Source organism: Diabrotica undecimpunctata, chromosome 3, assembly GCF_040954645.1.
Source record: "Diabrotica undecimpunctata isolate CICGRU chromosome 3, icDiaUnde3, whole genome shotgun sequence".
Lineage (NCBI taxonomy): Eukaryota > Metazoa > Arthropoda > Insecta > Coleoptera > Chrysomelidae > Diabrotica > Diabrotica undecimpunctata.
In genome coordinates, this window is record NC_092805.1 from 67,664,122 (window position 1) to 67,686,355 (window position 22,234).

Consider the following 22,234-nt stretch of genomic DNA (forward strand, 5'->3'; position numbering starts at 1 on the left):
CAGTGCCTCTTCTTCTCGGCTCGGATCTTCCTGTTTAGTTCCTTCTTTCGCCCATTGTATACCATATCCATTCTGAGAGCTTCGGTTACTTCTCCTCTACCTCTTGCCCTCGTAGCCTGTCTTCTGATGGCAATGCATTCCTTCCTCTTATTGGTGATCTCTTCGCACCACCAATAAGGCATTTTTCTTTTTTCATCTACCCTGTTTATGCAATTTCTCATAGTCTCTCTTATTATTGTTTCAAGTCCTTCTGCCGACGGTGGTTGGCATCTTCTCTCTATCAACCATCTAGAATACTCATCAAACGCTAGCCAGTCCGTTCTATCTCCACCTCTGCTTCCTGTTTGGTTCGCTGACGACTCCACGTTGGTTTTCCCTATTCCGACGATCGAAAAGCCAATGTAGCGGTGTTCTGTAGCAGTGTCATCCGGGGCAGCACGGTCCAGTCTCTAATTTTTCTCGCCGCATTCTGTGTGGCACAGGTGACATAGATATATGTATGCGAATTTTCCCTCACGAACGTTGGTTCGCGACCATTATTTAATAAGACAACTAAGTCCAGAGTTCCTATCCATTCCATAAGCATTTGTCCGCGAGCGTAAGTTCTGAGAGAACCCCACTCTGCCGCTTTGGCGTTGAAGTCCCCCAGAACTACACACTCTCTTCCCAATAATCTTACCTCATTCATAATCTCATCCAGTCTACTTTCATAGTTCTCCACTGTACAATTCGACGAAATGTAGCAGCATACCACATTTACTCCCTCCATACGTATCGTCACAAATCTCTCATGCGTATCAATAAAATATACTCTCAGTTTTCTATTAAGTATCCTCACTCCTACTACGCCCGACGTATCCACGAACCATTCCCTACTGCACACTAATGTGGGGTTTGGCTCCACCGCTATCAGAATATGAATTTCTTTTTCGATTGCGGAGACCACAGCGAAGTCGTGAGCTAGCCTAGCCGTCCCAACATTTGTTTGCAGCACTCTTAACACACGCTCTCTTTCACGCTTATTCCCCATTTTGTCGCTCAGTCAGTAACCTCCTACCCTTCTTCCACCTTCATCTCTTGCTCTTCTGATAATTCCCCTGAATTTGGGACACCAAGTGGAGCTAGATATATGACCTTCCTCGTCACAGTTAAAGCACTTTACAGTGTTACTTTGACACTGGGATTGCACATGGCCCTCCATCCCACACTTCCACCAGCCCCCTTTTGCTTCTCCCTCACAGTCTCTTGCTATGTGGCCATGTGCTTGGCATCTATAGCATCGTGTCACCTTCACCATCTCCTTTACCGTGACGTGTACCATCCCGATCTTTATTCTTTCTGCCACTAAAAGTCTTTTGGCCATGTCCTCATCCACCTCATACCACATAACAAATTCTACTTTCTCCCCTGTTTGACCTTATTTTTCCAACTACTTCACATGATTCCTCTCTACCAGCAAATTTTTTCACCTATTCGACGATGTCTTTTTCTGTGGTTAGGCCATCCATGTCCGCCAGCATCAGACCCTTCTTTACTCTTCCACCTTTTGCCACTACTCTTGTTGCGCATTCTTGTCTTGATGCTACTAAATTCCTGACTTTTTCCGCCATTTTCCTGCCTCCATCTAATTCTAGGACCACACCTTCTTGTCTGGTTTGTCTAACCTTATTTATGACGACATCCTCTCTTTCTCCTAGCTCATTCCTTAACTCTTTTACAAGTTCAGCATAGAGCTTGTCCTTCGGTTTTGTGATGATTACCATCCCTTTCTTTTCCGTGGCTTCTATTTGCCTTTCCTTAAACGTTTTGCCGTATATCGTTGCCGTTACCTTCTTTCCTAGTGCTGCTGGTGCTGCTATCCCTATCTTTTCTCTATCCATTCTGTCCATACGGTCGAATAGTTTCTTGGCTGCCGCCAAGAATTTAACAGCCATTGATTCTTCTCCTCTCCTTTGTTTCAGCTTGTGGACAATTTATTTTGATGTCCTCTCTCTTCTATTTTCCTCTACTATAAATGTTATTTGAGACAGTCCCAATTCCTCCATTTTCATCTTCTTCCACGTATAATCCGGGGAGGTCTGGGTACCTTGTACTAAAATCCCCCTTCACTCTTGCGTCAGCAGCATCTTCTGTACCAAGATTGCCACATCGTCCGGTGCCTCTAAAATTCCTTTTTCACAGATGGTTACTTTATCATAAACTTCCTCTGGCCATTCTTGATCTAGTACTTCACTTATTTCCTCGGTGCTCTCTCTCGTATCCATTTTCTTATATAGTTCCTCAATCCTTTTTCTTTGTAATTCTGGGTTCTCTTCCCAATTTACTTCTACCTGGGTCCCTAAGCACCTCGTAGTTGTTGCTACAGCTATTTTTGTTTGCGTCCCTATTGTTGTTACGCATCTTCTTATACCTTCCCTTTTTTCAATATACTCTGTAGCACTAGACATTAACTCTCTAATGTTTCTTTTCATTTTGCACCAAATCCGCCGTATCTTTGCGGCTTTGTTTGATCTTGTTCTTTGTATTTGCCACCACCTTTGTTAGGTTCACTAACTCATTCCATTCTTATAAGTTGACCTGCCCAGCGCAATCTTGTCTACTATGGATGTCTTTGATCCAAACACCCGCAACAGGGAGAAGTATGCTTTGTTAGCAAGCATTATCCTTTTCCGTATTTCTTCCTCCACGATGTTGTCCTCAGTTACCAATGCGCCCAGGTATCTGTGCTGTTTTACTACTTCAATATTTGTTTCATCTATTGTAAAATTTTGCAAGATTCGTTGTTTCCTTGCTTGTATTGGAGTTTCTTTAGTTTTCTTGCTTGTTTTATCTACTTTGACGGCTAGCCCTATTTCTGCCGTATTTTCTTCAAGCTCCACATAAAGTTCTGTGATTGCTCTTGCGGTTCATCCCATCAAGTTTACATCGTCTACATATGTACATCACAATCTGCTTAGAATTAATAAACAATAAATTGTTTGGGTTTACAGACATTTTTCTTATAAAATATTCCATACATATGTTGAAACAGAGTCGAAGCCAGCCCATGTCCCTGTTTTAGTCCCTTAGTTATCTGGAAGGGGTTTGTCAATTGATTTTGAACTCGTACTTGCGCCTCTAAGTGACTTAAACTAATTTTACCAGTTTCCTTGGTATACCAAATTCTCGCATAATTAAGTATATTTTATCTCTGTTTATGTTATCACAGGCTTGTCGAAAATCTACAAGGATTTGGTAGATATCTACATCGTGCTCCAGGCTTTAGCTAATATTTGTTTTACGTTCAATAGCTGGTCAATAGTAGACCGTTCTGGTCTGATTCCGGCCTGGTATTCTCTTATAATTTGTTCTGTGAAGTGACTTAATCTCCTGTTTATGATCCGCGTAAACACCTTATAGCTCACACAGAGTAAGGATATGCCTCTATATTTTTTGTAGCTGAGTTTACGTATAAATAAATAATTATATTTACATAAATTAGAACCGCTTGTTTTATTTAAACACGCTAGAGTTGATGTCAGGTGTGGTGTAATTATTTATACAAATAAATTCAACGTGGCTTTTGAAAAAGACTTTTGAACTTTTGAAAAGTATTGTTCATCGGGAACATCCACTTAGTTCGGTAGTGATCTTTGTAAAAAAGAACATTTAAAAAAAGGACGTGTGTGCCTGACCAAAGATGGGGCATGCAGAACTATCAGTAAAACAGTTACGTGAACAACTAGAAGAAAGGGATGAAGAGTGCAGCGGGTCCAAGAAGATCCTTCAAGAACGACTGAAGGATGTACTCGATAAGAATGGACATAACCTAGAGACATTCTAGTTTCAATCAGCAGAGGAAGCAGTTTTGACGAAAATAATTGATGGAAAATTTGAAAATGTTTCTCAAATAATCGAAGAAAGTTCTAGAAATAATGATAAGAAATTTGAAAATGTTTCTCTAATGATTGGGGAAACTTCTAGAAAAAAACGACGAGAAATTCGAAAATGTTTCTAGAAGATTCGACAAGAAATTTGAAAACGTTTCTCAAATGATCGAAGAAACGTCTCAAATTATTAAAGAAGCAGCTAGACAAAACGACGAGAAATTTGAAAGTGTTTCTAGAAGATTGATTCGACGAAGTATGTAGTCAGAACAATGAGAAATTTGAAGAAGTTTCTAGAACATTCGATCAGATACAGAAAAACGTAAACAACGTAGAAGAGATCAAACAATTAGAGACATGATAACCAATACAAAAGTGCTACCACCAGTTAATGCAGTAGTTTTAGATCCTGTAGTGAAAGAAGAACCACCTAGAAACGAATCGACACATCATATGAGATTCAATTTACCACCATTTGATGGAAAGTCTTCTTGGTCCATATACCTTAGACAATTCGAAGCTATTGCGACAGCCAATCATTGGACAGAACAAGAAAAGGCTGTTTCCTTGACTGCTGCTTTACGAGGTGATGCTGCGGATATCCTTAGATCGATTCCTAAGGTCCAAGAAAAATGTTACCAGACCTTGTTCACTCGACTAGACAAACATTCCGGAGATGCCCATCTACAACAAGTCTACAAATTACAAATCTGTACCATCCGTGAATAAGTGGATAAGTGAATAAAATTGGGTGAACTGAAAAGATGATTTAAGAAGATGGTGCCGGAAATGTGAACTGTGTGCAACCAGTAATAGTCCAGTTGGTAAAAAGAGGACACCCATGAAACAGTACAATGTTGGTAGTCCTATGGAAAGAATAGCAATCGACATTGTAGGTCCAATTCCAGGGACGAATGATGGAAATACATATATTCTAGTAGCCATGGATTATTTTATGGAATGGACTGAGGCCAAATCAAGAAGCTGCTACCGTTGCGGACGTACTTGTTAAAGAATTCTTTAGCCGATTTGGTGTTCCCTTGAAGATCCATTACGATCAAGGGCGAAACTTCGAGTTAACCCTTTTCCAAAGCGTTTGTAAATTGATTGGTGTCAATAAGACCAGAACGACACCCCTGCATCCTCAATTAGATGGAATGGTCGAGAGGATGAATCGAACTATGGGTAAACACCTGCCCAAAGTTGTATCCGAACATCAAAGAGATTGGGACCAGCACATTAATTTATTCCTAATGGCCTACCGCTCGGCTGTGAATGAAACTACAGATCAGACTCCAATCCTGTAATAAATAAAGCTTATCCTACTTATCCTAAATGTAATTAGTAATTAGTTGACGTTGCGCCAATACGTGGTATATCGACTTGCCATCTTGACGTTAATTTAGTTCTGATTCCCGAGATAATAATTGTTGTCTCTTTTATAATAGTCCTTGATATATCAGCAGTCATTCATAAGTGGATCAAGTTTGTTTTATCAGCCTACGACAACAACAAGCGATCCACGATTCTGCTGACTCACACATTCCAACCGAGGTTGTTTCTTGTGTGTGTCCTCGATTTGATTTATTAAAAACATATTTTATATAAACAAATGCGAAATGTGTTACACGTTTCTTTTAACTTATTTTTTATATGAATTGTAATATTTTAGGGATAATACCACACCATCCCCCTTACAGAAGAAATTTCTCTCAAATTTTCAACCTCAAATAAGTACTGTTTACCTATGCTACCGTATACATATTTATACAAATTTTGGTACATATTTCGTTATATTTAGTAAAAAATTTTTTTTATTATTTAGTATTTATTAAATTTAGTAACCTAACCTAACCTAACATCAGCATATTATAAGGTTACCCTGATTGTTCCCTTGTAATATCATCATCATCATCATCATCATCACTGGCTCGACAACCCTTTTTGGGTCTTGGCCTGTTCCAGGATTCTTCTCCATTCTGATCTGTTTCGTGCTTTTTTTCTCCAGTTTTTTATTTTTAAGGTTGTTATATCATTTTCTATTTGTTCTAAGTATCTCAGTTTCGGTCTTCCTCTTGTTCTTTTTCCTACTGGCATCTGTTTGAATATTTTGTTTGGTATTTCGCCTTCTTCCATTCTTTCTACATGTCTCCCTTGTAATATACTATTTATTATCCTTCATTATGTCTTATGTTATTTATTAGCTTAATATTTTACCTACGTTATTTTTTTTCCTTACGTTAAATCATTTAGATTATATTACATATTACCCCCTATTATGTTATTATGTGCACATAATATTTACAATAATATTTACATATTTTACATAATAAATCAAAATTACACTGATAAAATCTTATATTAATTCTTGGTACCAAGTAATAGTTCTGTTTTCACTTTTCGTATACACGATTAATCACTTTGACATCTCACAATAAAGTTTTGTCGTTTTGTTCATTTATCCCCATTTCTTTTGTTTAACTACTATCATCGAGCAAAAAGACAAAAGAGGGAATCTAATCGTTATGAAAAGGAGACCAAAAAAGTGGCCTCTGATGGCGGACATATCCGGAAATGTGAATGCGCCAAATTTAAATTTCATGACACTTCACAATAATCATACAGTGGTGTAGGGGTTCTAATTTATCTATTTATTTGTTATATTACATAATATTAATATTACGTAATATTAATACATAATACAGTCTTTTTAACACTAGAACATAATAAAGTTTTAATTAAATAATAACAATAATAGTCTAAAATGTGAAACAATTGTTAAAAAACTTCAATAGAAAATACAAATAATCTTTCATGTGACAGTTGGGACAAACAATAACATCAGCAATAACATAACCCAACTAAATTTGATTTCTTAAACAAGGAAAGAGTCTCTCTTTCCTTGTTTAATGTGGCCTCTCAAGACGGCACTTCCTGTCTAACAATATTTTTGCCCCCACTACCTTTACATTCCCTCTTCTGTCTTTTTGCTCGATGACTACTATACAGTCTAACATTTTTTTGTTATACACATTTTAAATATATATTGTACGAACTTAAAAGTATATTTACACATTATAGTCATTTAAATATATTTTTATATATTATTCGCATTCAAAAGTACATTTGTATATTACGAGTATATTCATTGACTCTTTTTGCAGCAATGCCAAGTATTGCTTTCTTAATAATTATTCTAGCTATAAACTCTGTGTCTTGGTCCGCTATTATTATTTTTCTGGCTACTCCATACCTCAAAATAAAATTTTCTACCAATGATTTGGCTACTGTTTCGGCTTATTTTATTCTGTATTATGTATCTTTCTATGTAGTTGCTCGCATTGTAAGTCAATATATGTCTATTCCCATTTTCATCCATGTACATATTCATTGGTTCCTTGTTTATGATTGAGTGCTTATGCCTTTGGCAGTCGTCGCATCTCTTCACATTTCACGTATTTCTCAACATTTCTTCGTAATTCGTTCCAGAAATAGTATTTCCTTATAGTTCTGTACTATATATATATATATATATATATATATATATATATATATATATATATTTTGGATGGGTTGGAGTCAATAAAAGGGGCTATTGGTTAACTATTTATTATCTCGAGCTTTCAATTGTGTTTACAATTATTATCAAAAGTTGCTAAAAAAGACAAAATATCTTACAAAGTTGAACTAGAAAGAAAAAAAATTTTGTTAACTCACCAAATAAAATTAGTTTGGTAAATAAAATTGCTGGTAATACATTTCAAAAATAAATAATACAAAAATTTTTGAGATGTATTAGCAGCAATTTTATTTACCAAACTAATTTTATTTGGTGAGTTAACAAAAATTTTTTTCTTTCTAGTTCAACTTTGTAAGATATTTTGTCTTTTTTAGCAGCTCTTGATAATAAATAGTTAAAAAATAGCCCCTTTTATTGACTCCTACCCATCCAAAACATTTATATATTTTTTCCAAACGAGTCACAAGTACTTCTTATATATATATATATATATATATATATATATATATATATATATATATATATATATATATATATATATATATATATCCTATTTATTCTTCCATATCCTATAGGTAACATGTGGAAGTCATTAATTATAACTCTTCTTGACCTGTTTATCTTGTACTATGTATTATGTAGTGCTTGTATTATGTTTATCTTGAACTATACAAATTTTTATACCTTTTTCTTAAAAAATTATTTTTTTTTTAACCTTTTCGTATTTCATTGGCTGATTTTTATTTTTCATCCCTTCTTATTCTCATTTTTCATTAATATCATTTTCTTTATAATCTTCTGCACTCACATTTGTGAGCCAAAATCTCACCAAGTCTCTCCGAAGGTCTTGATATTTCCTCTTGTATCGTAAATAAAATTTTGAATATACGGATCATAATAATAAAATAATTAACCTGGTCAGTTATAATATTGTACTCATTTTAAAATTTATGGACTTGCTAACTACGCGCATTCCAACTGTATCAAATATCATCTAGACTACTATATAATATGTCGGCTATAAAGTTAACCTAATGTCATTATGTAATGTTTATATTACGAATACTGTGTTCGCTATAAAATATTATAGGTACGGTTTTTTTTGTTCGGTTTCTCGTCTTTTACAAACTAACTTTTGCTTTGTACATATGGGTCTTTTCCCAAATAAAAAACATCTGCATATTTTGCACTTTTTTCTATGGGCCTTTTTTCTTCAAATATTAATGGTTTTTACTACATAGTCGTTCGACGCTTTTTTACTCTTTGCTTTGTTTCTTCCATATAAAATATATAAAATTTTTCCTAGTTTTGTATCTTCGGAATAAAACTTCTAATTTATATTTCTGGATTATTTACATTTATGATTCCTATAGGTAACATACCCGTAATCGGTTTATCTAATAATCCTTTTGTAAATTCCTTCGCAACTTCTTGTTTCGATATTACTGTAACTGCTTCTTCTGTTTTTCGGTTCGATCTCGAAATTAATTTCGTCAAATATGTAATAATATTGACATATACTTTTCAAAATAATCTGATTCATCATTTTTTTTGCCTGTGGCGTACTTAATTTACTCAACATCTTTTCTTCTCTTGTATATAAATATAATAATTGTAGGGAATCGTCTTTCATTGTGACAAAATTCTTTTTCAATAATTTTTCCATTTACTTTATTAAAAAAAATCATAATTCCAAATTCGTTTCTCCATTTTAATCCATTATGTAGTTACCGTATTGTCGTGCTGGAGCCGCAGGACTCTTAGCGGGTTGGGATTCAAGTACCACCCTAGCTTATCCTCTTAGCAGCCTCCTGCTCGACGTAGGTTTCAACCCTTAAGGTCGAACCATATCCAGTCTGCCACATTCCTGTCAAAAAAATCTACTTCTGGCACTGTATTCGTATTCGCATGCGGTGCTAAATATTCTCTCGCTGTGCCTCTATTTCTGTGGCATCTCACCTGTGTCCAGTGATTATTCTTTCTTCTTCGTTGTGATTGCCATTCTCCTCTGTTCCTATTAAATCTATTACGATATATCCTCATATCATGTCTTTCATATTCACTAACATTTCTATAATTTTTGTTCTTATATTCTTTTCTTCCTTCGAAATTATTTTTATAATATCCATATATTATATTCTTATCTTCTTTCCTTATATCAAAATTGTATTTGTTCCTATAATTTAACACTTTTTCTTGTGTGCTATCTTCTGTCTCGTCGATCGATAAAAATTTTGACATTACCTCTTGTGAGGTTTTAAAGTTGCCTGCCTCTAATATTAGCTTGGCTTTGTCTGTGCTGGCATTACGTTTCATTTTAGTCACTACCGCTTCTGTTGTGTATTTCTTAGCCAAATCTCCTGGCATTCCCTCTGCTATGTATGTCACTTTTAGTTGTTCGCTAGTTCCTCAACCTCAGATGCGTACACAGCTGCATCTCTATGTCCTTGTTTCGTTGTTCCGAGTTTAGCTATCACCATTTTCGGGGTGTCACCTTTTAGTTCTCTCTTGAGTGTTGCCTGTATATCTAAAATAGTGTCTTCTGTGGTTATTAAATTTCTGGCTTTATTTGTTAATCTTGTTTTTATGAGGGTTATCGCTGTTTCCTCATGCCCTACTGCTATTTTCTGCAAAAGTTCGAGCGTGTCTAAGAAGGGTTGTATACTAAAACAATTTTTAATTGAAGGTGATTACTTGGCAACATCGCACTTAACGATAACTTTTCAACGAAATAATATTTCACTTATCAATTTTGCAGAGGCATACCAAAAAAAATTTTAATTATTTATTTAAACACATAATTACGTAAAAATTAAATCTAAGACCGATATAATTATTAAATTATCATGTGTCTTTTAACGGGTATCTTCTAGTTGTCTAACAAAATAAAGTAAATTTTTATTCTTATTATAGAGTACCTAATACAGTACTTCAAAAAACAGAAATCTTTGCATAATACTTATTTTTTTCATTAGACGAAACAATCTGAAATGTTAACATACGATCTCGTCGTTGCACTTCATTATTTTTTTATAGAATTGCTGTCTGCTATAAACGTTATATTTGTTTTTAATTATTTATTTAAACACATAAGTAATTACTTAAAAATTCAAACTAAGACCGATATAATTATTAAATTATCATGTGTCTTTTGACAGGTATCTTATAGTTGTCTAACAAATTAAAGTAAAATTTTATTCTTATTAGAGAGGACCTAATACAGAACTTCAAAAAACAGAAAACTTTGGAAAATACTTATTTTTTTCATTAGATTAAACAATACAAACATACGATCTCGTCATTACATATCATTCTCTATTTATAGAATTGCTTTGTGCTGTAAACATTATATATATTTTTTAACTTAATTTGAAAGTTTTCTTGTGTTTATTTGTTTATATAAATATAAAAATATACACTCATAGACAAAAATATCGAATATTTTGGAATTTTCAAATTTTTGTTTTTTCAAAATAAATTCTGGTGAATCAAGTCGTTTATTGTAAAATAGAGTTTATTTTAACAATGTTTAATGAACAATTTTAAGTTTTTATGCAGAGAAAATTGTGAAAAAAATAAATAAATCAATAAAACACTGAAAACTTTGTTTTCAAAATTTCTACAAAATTTATTTTAAATTCTTATCACTACAGCTGTTTCGGCTGATTGCCTTTCTTAAGTTCAAACTTGAGAAAGGCAATCGTATCATATCGTATTTGGAACGGGATTTCTTTGTCGTATTCTGCGTTTTAGGTGATCCCACATGTGCTCTATTAGATTTAAATCCGAGCTAAACGGTGGCCAATCCAATCTTCGAATTTGGACCTCATCAAGATAATTACTCACTATGGCAGCGACATGTGGTCGAGCATTATCGTGCATTAACGTGAATCTTTCATATCCAATGTAACCAACATATGACAAAACATGATTTTGCAGGATGTTTAAACGTACGAATTACTAGTCATCCGTCCAATCACTTCCACAAGTGCGGTACTTACCTCCCAACTAATACCTTCGCAAAGGATTATGCCATCAACTCCAAAACTAACGGTCTTGGCGAGACTGCAGCTGGCGAATTGTTCTCCAACTTTTTTGTAGACGTAGTTTTGACCATCTGGCTTCCATAATAGGATTCTGGTCTCATCAGTGAAAAGAACGTTTTTCCAGTTGTCGATATTCCACTAAATATGTGTTCTTGCAATTTCCAAACGACGAGCTTTATGATTTTGGAGAAGACGTGGAACTTTGGCGGGGCGTCTGGGCTTTAAGTTTGCTTCTTTTGATCTTCGTCTAACTGTTTGTGAACTCACATTAACTTGTCTAACATTTAATAGCTTATTTTTGAGGTACATTGATGTCAATGAACCATTTTGTGTAAAATTAAGAACCAAAAAACGCTTGCGGTTGTGCACCTTGGGCATCCTTGACCAGGCCTTCGTACAAAATTTCCTGTTTCGCGGTACCTTTTTAGAGTATTCGAAACTATAGATTCAGTTCTGCTAAGACGTCGTGCGATATCTTTTTGTGCATATCCTTCCTCTTACAAAATTACAATATGTGCTACTTGGGCTTCATCGCAGTGTCAGATTGGTGGGATACTTATTTTAAACTTAGTTAAATAAAAACAATATTTAATTAAACTTAATAAATTAAACTAAAAATAACCGAATTAGTACGATTTTTGCTTTACGTGAAGAAGATTTTTTATGATAAAATGTACAAATGACACTAACCACTGAATAAACGTCAAAATAAACATCAAAATATTTCAAACCAGTTGAGTACATCAGCCTACTATATGAGTATTATCAGTAATCTAAAATCATTTTGAAAAAAAAATCGGTTGCCTGTAAAGTCGGTTTTACGGGCGAAGATTTTACGTGACAACGTCTTTTTCTCGGTAGAATATTTATTGATATGAATATTATTAAATTGCACAATAGGAACAAGGAATTGAATGAAAATAAGAATTGCACAAATTTAAACAATAGAAATATATCTTGTTTACTAAAACATTGTACATGTAAACTTAAACTTAACTAATTTCTATTTGAGTGATTTTGTTGAGGATAGGACGATGATAGGAGAAATATGAAATGAAAGGAACTGTTTCTGCTGTAATGTGTCTGCAGAGACACAAGCACGCACCGATTCAACGCGCCTAATTCTCTAGTGCTGCGCGCGCAGCGGACCGATCATGTTTGAGTGGGAGAGAGACGCAAGGCATTCGCCGGTCCGGCGGGCCTCTCTCTCGTTCGGTGACTCATCGTAACAGACGTGAGCGGGCGTTACACTTTTTCATGAATGACTCCGAGCACAACCTAATTTAAGACGTTGTCACGTCAATAATAGTGACTACAAAAAAAAATTGGAAAATTCCAAAATATTCGATATTTTTGTCCATGAGTGTATTATGAAGTTCATATAAATTAAAATGAAGTAAGCTAAACTATTATCATGTGAATGCGTGTATATAGTAGTGCATTTGTTTATTTCAGTAAATTCTCGTAATATGCAATGAAGATAGCACTAACTACTAAAGAGTTAATAGCTTTTTTAGAAGAAGACTCAGATTATGAAAATGCTGACTCACTTAATGTGGTTTATTTGTCGCCGAGATTAGATTAGAAAGTTTATATATATATATATATATATATATATATATATATATATATATATATATATATATATATATATATATACATATATATATATATATACATATATATATATATATATATATATATATATATATATATATATATATGTATATATATTACATATTATTTGTGAAGAACCAATACAATCGGATATTGCAGGTACATATGAAATACAAGTGATTGGGAATTCTGACGATTCTGATTATGATATTCCTGAACCACAGATAAAACGTGCAAAGAAAAAATCAGGCAAAAATAGTAAATCCAAATTTGTCTCAAGTTGTAAAAACAGATACTCCTTCGTGCTCAGTAGTAATTCAACATGAGTCTGATTGATATTTAGACAATACAAAAGCCAACCATGGAGGCTATATTGAAGTTTTTTCACTCTTTTTTGATAAAAAAGTAATTGAGAGCATTCTATATTTTACAAATATTTATGAATTCCAGAATAACCGTCACGATTTTGAAATGAATAACATAGATTAAAAGAAAATATTAATACATGTACATTAGTACATCTGGTTAACACTCTACTTCAAGTTGATATGCATTGGTCAAAGGATGAGGATAAAGGAGTGCACATTATAAGAGAAAGCAGGAGCCGACATAGATTTATATTTATAATACTGAAGAAACCTCTACATCAGTGTCAAACTTACTACATGAACGTCAATCTAAATTTGCCTTACCAGATGAAACGAGATTCGAAATTTTGGAAACATTACAAAAAGAGACGATAGTGCAAGAATTTAGGATGTGCAAAAGTAATACTATTTATTTATGTAAAAGGTGTAGAATGCATCTACACCCCGAATGTTCCGAAACTTTTCACCTTAAATTTTAATTTACATTTAAGATACAATATGTTCCTTTATTAAAAATTGTACTGTTTTCCTTGAAAATTAGAAAGAAAATCTTTTTAGTTGTAAACTAGTCTTAATTTATGTGTTTTTAATCCAATCTAATAAATTAATTTTGAAATTTCTCGTATATTCTCGTAAATTCGTATATTGAGTGGCCGTTAATGGATTAATACTATATAAAGAATAAACTTGCCTCAAATTTACTTTACTTACCTCAAAGCTATTTTAAAGTTAATAATAAAGTTTATTTAATAAATATATTCCCAAGAAATAGAACACACTACGCCTATGTGCATAAGAAATGTTGATTGAATAAACTAAAATATCATATTTCTCTCATTCTCATTCTTTCTAAGAACGTAAATATATATATATATAGACCAGCAAAATATTGATAAGTTTACCGATGTTTCAAACTATTCAATGAACTTGTCTCACTATACACTCGTGAATCGCACCAATTTATATTGTTACGGGGGCAAATTTTCTTACTTTTTCACTTATTTACATGGGCGAAGCATACACAATAAAAATCACCCTGGTAAGAATTTACTGCTGACATTTTACATGGTTGCCGCTACCGTTTAGTTCATTTGTAGATTAGTCACCTTTAATTGAAAATTGTCCGACTATAGTGTACCTATACTTCCGTCCAACTCACTCGGTCCAATTTTGCTTGAAATATTTAAAAATTCATTGATAGTAGAGCCATGGTTTCTTTTTGTTCCGTGTCGCTATGTTTTTCCCTCTTTATAGGTTGTTGTTTCTTTGTCACAGGTAAAGAAACTGACTTAAAATCTTCTACATTTTAAGTATATTCTACATCCGAAATTTCCATAATGTTATTATCGTTTAAAACTTTTCTATCTCCAGTGAGTCCTTGTATTTGCAATGATTCGGCCGTTTTAATGAAGGTATTTAAATCCTAATATATAATAATACCACAACCCGCCTGATGTTGGATCGTGAAGTTCCTTTGCCCTGCGACCTAGAGTTTGGCTACAGACCTTCCGAAGAACATGTTGCAAGCGAAGATTATGTCGACCGCCTTAAGTTAAGAATGAACAACATTAATGAACTTGCCCGACAACTCATCTAGTTAGCCAGTGACAGAATGAAAGATCAATATGATTCTCAATGCAAGAATGAAAGCCATGAAGTAAGTGATCTTATTTCGTTTTATAATTCACAACGTCTTCGAGGCTTGTCTCCTAAACTGCAAAGACAATGGGAAGGTCCGTATGAAATTAAAAAGAGAATAAATGACGTAATATACCGAATTAAGAAGTTGCCGAAAGGTAACCCAAAAGTAGTTCACATAAATCGTCTTGCACCATATGCTGGCTCAAATGAAACAGGAGAAGCATGAACCCTTCAACATGAGATCAAAGATGACCGGCGACCAAGCTTTAATGAATTTATGTCAAATTACGCAGAGGGAAAGAGTGCTAGATTCGGAGTGACCACAGAAGTTCAGCAGGATGTTTTTAGTGTTCCGCATAACATCTCTCTAGACCACTGTGTGGCCCAAGATCTTGAGATGATTAAAGGAATGGTGACCAGGAAGTCGTATACAGACAGGGCAAGCTACGAGGATATGTGGCGTGCTCTAGCTAATTTGAAGAAAATCTTGTGCAATTATGACATCAAGAATTTGGCCTTACCGAAGATGGGCCATGCACTAGAAAATCTGGATTGGAAGATTGTCAGAACCATGCTTGAAGTGATCTTACGAGAAACCGGCGTACGAACTACGGACACACATACATGTGTTGCATTAATCCGAAGAGATCATGTCCTTCAAAGATAGTAGACTGTTATTTCTTTCTGAGGCGTTCATCCAGAGCTGGACAGTCCTGTAGATTCCGCCATCCTGGGCCTACATATAGAGTTGCTGATCGGGACGCTCAGATCTAACAGGGGAGCAGTGTACCGAACTTGCTTATTTCGAAGTAACCCATATAACGGTTGCATCTCGAGACGACGATGATCTGCCTTCGAGAACCTTCCGGATGTATCGACTGGGATATAATCGAAGCGTTAATGCAAGTGAATAGAGGTAGACTATTCCAGAATATTCTAGTACATAATAACTTGTATATATACGTAGCGCTGATATTAGCTAAGTTAGTTGATAAAATATAATCGTGCTGTAAACTTATAAATATATATATTTATATAAATTAGAACAGCTCGTTTTATTTAAAAAACGGTACAATATTAAAACCTGGTAAATTGAATGTTGTATTTTGAGATAGCCAAGTTTCATTTAGAAATATTATGTCAAACGGTTCGTTAAGAAAATTAAAGGGATTGGGTTTATTTTTATTAATTGAGTTACAATTCCATTGGATTATATTTTTCATTTAATAATAATTATCGTCACTATCAGAATCATTGTAATGTATTGTAATGTACCTAAAATTGTTCCTAATTCTCTTTGTGGCTCTTGTAGTATTTGTTGATTTGGGATTATTAAATTACATTTTTTAAACAGATTTTCAAAAATATCTGGGAGTTTCTGTAAGATTTGTATTTCTAATTTTTCTTTATATGATTGAAAAGATTCCCTGTGGGGATTAGGAATAATAGAGTTTGCATTTATATTTTTAATTTTGAAAGGGATTATTTATTTACGGAAACTGGAGAGACTGCTTTTCGCTTTTTAGGTTGTTGGGTAGAGGGACATGGTACCCAGTGTTTACTACTTGTGTTGTGTTACTACTTTGTATTCTGGAAAATTTTGGAGGTTATTTAAAATTTCGAATTTATTATTTGTAACAATTTTGGAGTAAGATGGATTCTTTATTAAAACTTCGGCTTCCTTAAAAGATACATTTTGTTCAGACATAATCTTTTTAATCTTAAATTGTTCCTGATATTTTAGACATTCTTTTGATACAGATTTATGATCATGTTTTTCACAATATATACAATAATCGTTATAAGTGCATTCGGCATCTTCTTTGTCATCATTAATTTGTCCACAGTTTTTACATTTAATTATTGTGCTTTTGCAATATTTAGCTGTATGACCATACCGAAGACACTTAAAACACTGCATTACCGGGTAAATGTAAAGTTCAACAATAAATCTTACTAAATTAATCTTAACACATTGTGGTAGGTTATTTCCTATAAATTTTAAAACCACCATTTGTCTTTATATAAACTGTACTTAATTATCAGAATCAATAAGTTTGCGTTTCATTCTTTTAACGTTAACAACCTTTTTGTCGCTTTCAATATTTTCTAATTTGTATTTTTCGTCCAAAAAGGTGTCCACTTCTCTAATAATAGCTTTTTTATGATTAAAAACGTTTGGAGTGTAAGAAACTAAATTATTATCTTTAATCAATTGATGTCCTATAATGAAATTTGCTATACTATATGTTTTAAATATAATTTTTACCTTGTTTCTGATAATGTCTTTTTTAAATATTGAGTTTTTAAATAAATAATGACCGAACTTTGACAGCTGATAATCGACTATTTAAATCACAAAGTTCTACAATAACATAGTATGGTCCAATGTGTGTGGAATTATATTTATTATTTAAATTATAAATTTTGTTACCTGTATCCATGATATTCTCTATGACATCTCTATCTAGGGGATCCTTCTCAGACGGTAATTGTCCCCGTCGGAAATATTATTCATAATAATTGTCCAATGTACTTACCGTATTTAATGTATACTATATGCAGTACCTAAATACCTGACTAATTTGTTAATTAGATTCACACACTACACGAAAGACAACCGCTCTGAAATACGTTTCGTGTAGAACTGAATAGAATTTGTGTGTTTAGTACTATTTAAATCTTAAAAATTCGTCAATGTATTATTATGTATGTATTATATTAGTCTAGTATCTAGTAGATTACTAGTATCAAAAGTCCCTTTATGAAGTTATCATCTGTCCTCCATATTTCTATATCTATTGATTTGATTGCCTTACTCTTTCGTTTTAGGAAAATTATGACATTGATTTTGTTAAAAAAGTTTACCAGAGCCCAGTTATCGGTTTTGAAGATCTAAATCAGGTTAAATTTAATACGCCTGTTCGACTTATCTATAGAACTAGAGAAGAATATAAAACTATTACTAAAAAATTAGGACTCATGGATGACTTTAAAGTAGGTATTCAATTTTATATATCCCCAATTTAAATATTTAGTTAGGAGTTTAATACTAGAAATAAGGGAAACTCTTTATAAAAGTTTTAAACAGTCTCACATAAAAATGAAGATAAACAAAATTGATTTGTCACGATATAAAAACTAATACATATATTAATTTTCTTTTTTATTATTCGCATTAAATTAATATTGTGAGGATTTACATGGAAGTCAAACCTGTTTATTCTTTCGTGCGTAGTAACAAATAAGCCGAAAAAAAGTTTTGATTTTTTTTGCATGAAGGACCCCGTTACTTTTCTTATGTAAAAGTGGTTTTAGTTGACTTGGCTGAAACTTTGCAGAGAGTTAGCTTTGGTCATGCGGATCCAAAGTTATTATTGCGCCAAAACTCAGAAATCAATTGTTTGCCGGGGTCCTTTAGTTCCGCCACTGATTTGTTTTGAAATGTGAAAATAAGCATTAATAAGACGAATTGATAGGCCGAATGAAAGGCATTTACTTACTTTTAAGTTAATATAGGAAACATTTGTATCCTTGGCAGCAACGCAAATTACAAAAAAAAACAAAAAATGTAATTAATTGGATTATTTTATTATAATAGAATAATCTTTTGACTTAAATTAATTTGTGTAACAAAGTTATAGCTAAGTTTTGTATATATTTTAAGAGTTGCCGATAGGTAAATTTATTAAGTAATTGAGTAATTGGATTTTATTTTAAGATATACATAAATCCTAAATGGTTGACCCGTAGCATATAAATTTTTGCGCATATATGTTGATAGACATACCGATGGAAGCCACATGAAAATTATATTATAAAATAACTTCGATAATGACGTATAATGTATAATATACGTGTATATATATATATATATATATATATATATATATATATATATATGCAAAAGATTAAATCTTCTAGCAACAGCTGCTATCGCTTTATTGAATTAAATGGCCTAGGAGGACAAATTCGTTAAACTTCACGTGCTCGAATCGGTATCAATAAAGTGTTATGAATCATTTCGGCCCATCTCAGCCTCATCAGACACTTGGGCTGATACAAATTCAAACTCGGAAAGTCCAACGAATGTCTCCTAAAACTTGACCACTGCAATGGTTAGCGTACAGAGGTGCTACCTGCTTTGGCGGCCATGAATATATATATAGTAAACTCTTAAATATTGGGGAAATCTGCAAGAAAGACTCTAATGTGTATCAATTGTTTCGCCGAACGTTTTCGCCAAAGAGAATTAATTTGGCTTCTTCAGGGCTGAAAGAGAATAAATTATAATTAGCTACCATATATTATCTATTAAAACATTATTGATCTTACCGTAACTTAGAATTGTAGAGTTAGAATATTAAAAAACTTAGCTAGTAACATAGTGGTGTTTTTTGTTACTATGTGCAAAAAAAGTTTTTTGTAAGGTTTGAAATGTATGGTAGCTTTGAACTTGACACGTAAAGGCTTATCCAAGGTTAATCGAAAAACCCAATGTAACTACATTTAAAAGGAGGTAATTCTTTGAATTGTCGGCAATAACTAAATTTTTGATTTTTAGATAGTTTAAAAGTGAGGTTCTGTTTTAGCCAGAAGGCAAGCGCTGATAACTTCATTGTTCTTATGAATCTTTATGTCGTTAAGGTTCATTGGTAAAAAACGAATGAATTTAAATCCCAGTATAGGGAAATATTATTTTGATTTACTTTATTTAATTATATTATATTGTTCATGTATTATTGCATCTTATTGAGATGTATCTAAGAAAAGCAAGGGAATGTTATATATTTTTTGTGTTAATGAAAATTAATTATAAAGGTATGTTAGTTGTTAATGGATATATCAGTCAAGTTAGTTATCTGTGATATAGTATTGTTCTTGGTATCTGATTTAAGTAACAAGTGGTATATATCGCTTAGATTCTTGATGTCACTCTTAACATTAATGGAGAAATCGTTAAGGAAAATATAAGACATTTCAATGAACTCTCTTTTAGATTTATTGTTCTCACGGTGGAGAATTGTGGTGTTAGTATAGTCCATGAGATGACCAGTGGAATGGACATGTTTTGGCTAATGCACAACGGTCAGGGTGAAGTCGAGAATCACTTTTGTGTAGTGTAATACGTGATTTCAATAATTGAGATGTTTAACCGATGTAGGAATTGTTGCAAGAGAGACATGGAATGTTGTAGACAATATTACTAAGCCTATCTATGGGAGTCTTATCTTTTATCTTAGAATAAAGATTATTAATTGTTAGGGCTGATCTACAAGCCACATTAAGTTTAATGTTGTTATTATTATTGCCAAAGCTATTTTCAACACTTTTCAGAATCCTTGTTAACCCCGGAGTGATATCTCTGAAATATGGTAGTGAAAAATATTTGTTTATAGGAGTATTCGAGACTGGGTTCCCACTTAAGACATCAGGATCAGCATTGTTAGTCGCGAAGGAAGGTGTAATATCTTCGTCATGGATAGTATTAAACAAAATCTTATTAACTAATGGTGTTGGATAAGCGTTTGAAATAAAAAGTTTCTGTAGGATTTGTAGGTTTTTTGTATGAAATGAAGGATCTGATAGTTTTGTTACTCTATTTTTCATCTGTTTGATTAAGTTGACTTTGGTAGAATTGTTATGGTATGAGTTGTAGTTAAGGTATCTACCAGAATGGGTCGGTTTTTGATACCAATCTATTTTGATGTTGTTGGTTTCCCTGATCATCCTTATGTCGAGAAAGGGGACGGACCAATTACCATCTTCCCTCTCTATAGTGAACTGGATGTAGGGGTCATAACCATTAAAAGTATCTAATAGTTCATCTACCTTGTCATTGGGTATAGCCAATGAACTATTAGATACTTTTAATGGTTATGACCCCTACATCCAGTTCACTATAGAGAGGGAAGATGGTAATTGGTCCGTCCCTTAATGAAACAGATGAAAAATAGAGTAACAAAACTATCAGATCCTTCATTTCATACAAAAAACCTACAAATCCTACAGAAACTTTTTATTTCAAACGCTTATCCAACACCATTAGATAATAAGATTTTGTTTAATACTATCCATGACGAAGATATTACACCTTCCTTCGCGACTAACAATGCTGATCCTGATGTCTTAAGTGGGAACCCAGTCTCGAATACTCCTATAAACAAATATTTTTCACTACCATATTTCAGAGATATCACTCCGGGGTTAACAAGGATTCTGAAAAGTGTTGAAAATAGCTTTGGCAATAATAATAACAACATTAAACTTAATGTGGCTTGTAGATCAGCTCTAACAATTAATAATCTTTATTCTAAGATAAAAGATAAGACTCCCATAGATAGGCTTAGTAATATTGTCTACAACATTCCATGTCTCTCTTGCAACATTTCCTACATCGGTCAAACATCTCAATTATTGAAATCACGTATTACACTACACAAAAGTGATTCTCGACTTCACCCTGACCGTTGTGCATTAGCCAAACATGTCTATTCCACTTGTCATCTCATGGACTATACTAACACCACAATTCTCCACCGTGAGAACAATAAATCTATAAGCGATATATACCACTTGTTACTTAAATCAGATACCAAGAACAATACTATATCACAGATAACTAACTTGACTGATATATCCATTAACAACTAACATACCTTTATAATTAATTTTCATTAACACAAAAAAATATATAACATTCCCTTGCTTTTCTTAGATACATCTCAATAAGATGCAATAATACATGAACAATATAATATAATTAAATAAAGTAAATCAAAATAATATTTCCCTATACTGGGATTTAAATTCATTCGTTTTTTACCAATGAACCTTAACGACATAAAGATTCATAAGAACAATGAAGTTGTCAGCGCTTGCGTTCTGGCTAAAACAGAACCTCACTTTTAAACTATCTAAAAATCAAAAATTTAGTTATTGCCGACAATTCAAAGAATTACCTCCTTTTAAATGTAGTTACATTGGGTATTTCGATTAACCTTGGGTAAGCCTTTACGTGTCAAGTTCAAAGCTACCATACATTTCAAACCTCACAAAAAACTTTTTTTGCACATAGTAACAAAAAACACCACTATGTTACTAGCTAAGTTTTTTAATATTCTAACTCTACAATTCTAAGTTACGGTAAGATCAATAATGTTTTAATAGATAATA

At 33.1% G+C, this 22,234-nt stretch overlaps 1 protein-coding gene across 4 annotated transcripts in view; it reads left to right on the forward strand.

Annotated features, from left to right (window-relative positions):
- The window catches only part of Mgat1 (alpha-1,3-mannosyl-glycoprotein 2-beta-N-acetylglucosaminyltransferase), a 261,795-nt gene that overhangs the window by 222,418 nt on the left and 17,143 nt on the right, over positions 1-22,234 (forward strand). For 3 of the 4 annotated variants that reach the window (XM_072526042.1, XM_072526040.1, XM_072526041.1), the window contains one exon: positions 17,891-18,055. The exons of the other annotated variant lie outside the window; for it this stretch is intronic. In XM_072526042.1, coding sequence (XP_072382143.1) covers positions 17,891-18,055 — 165 coding nt within the window. The remainder of the gene's footprint in view (positions 1-17,890; positions 18,056-22,234) is intronic. 4 annotated transcript variants of the gene reach the window in all.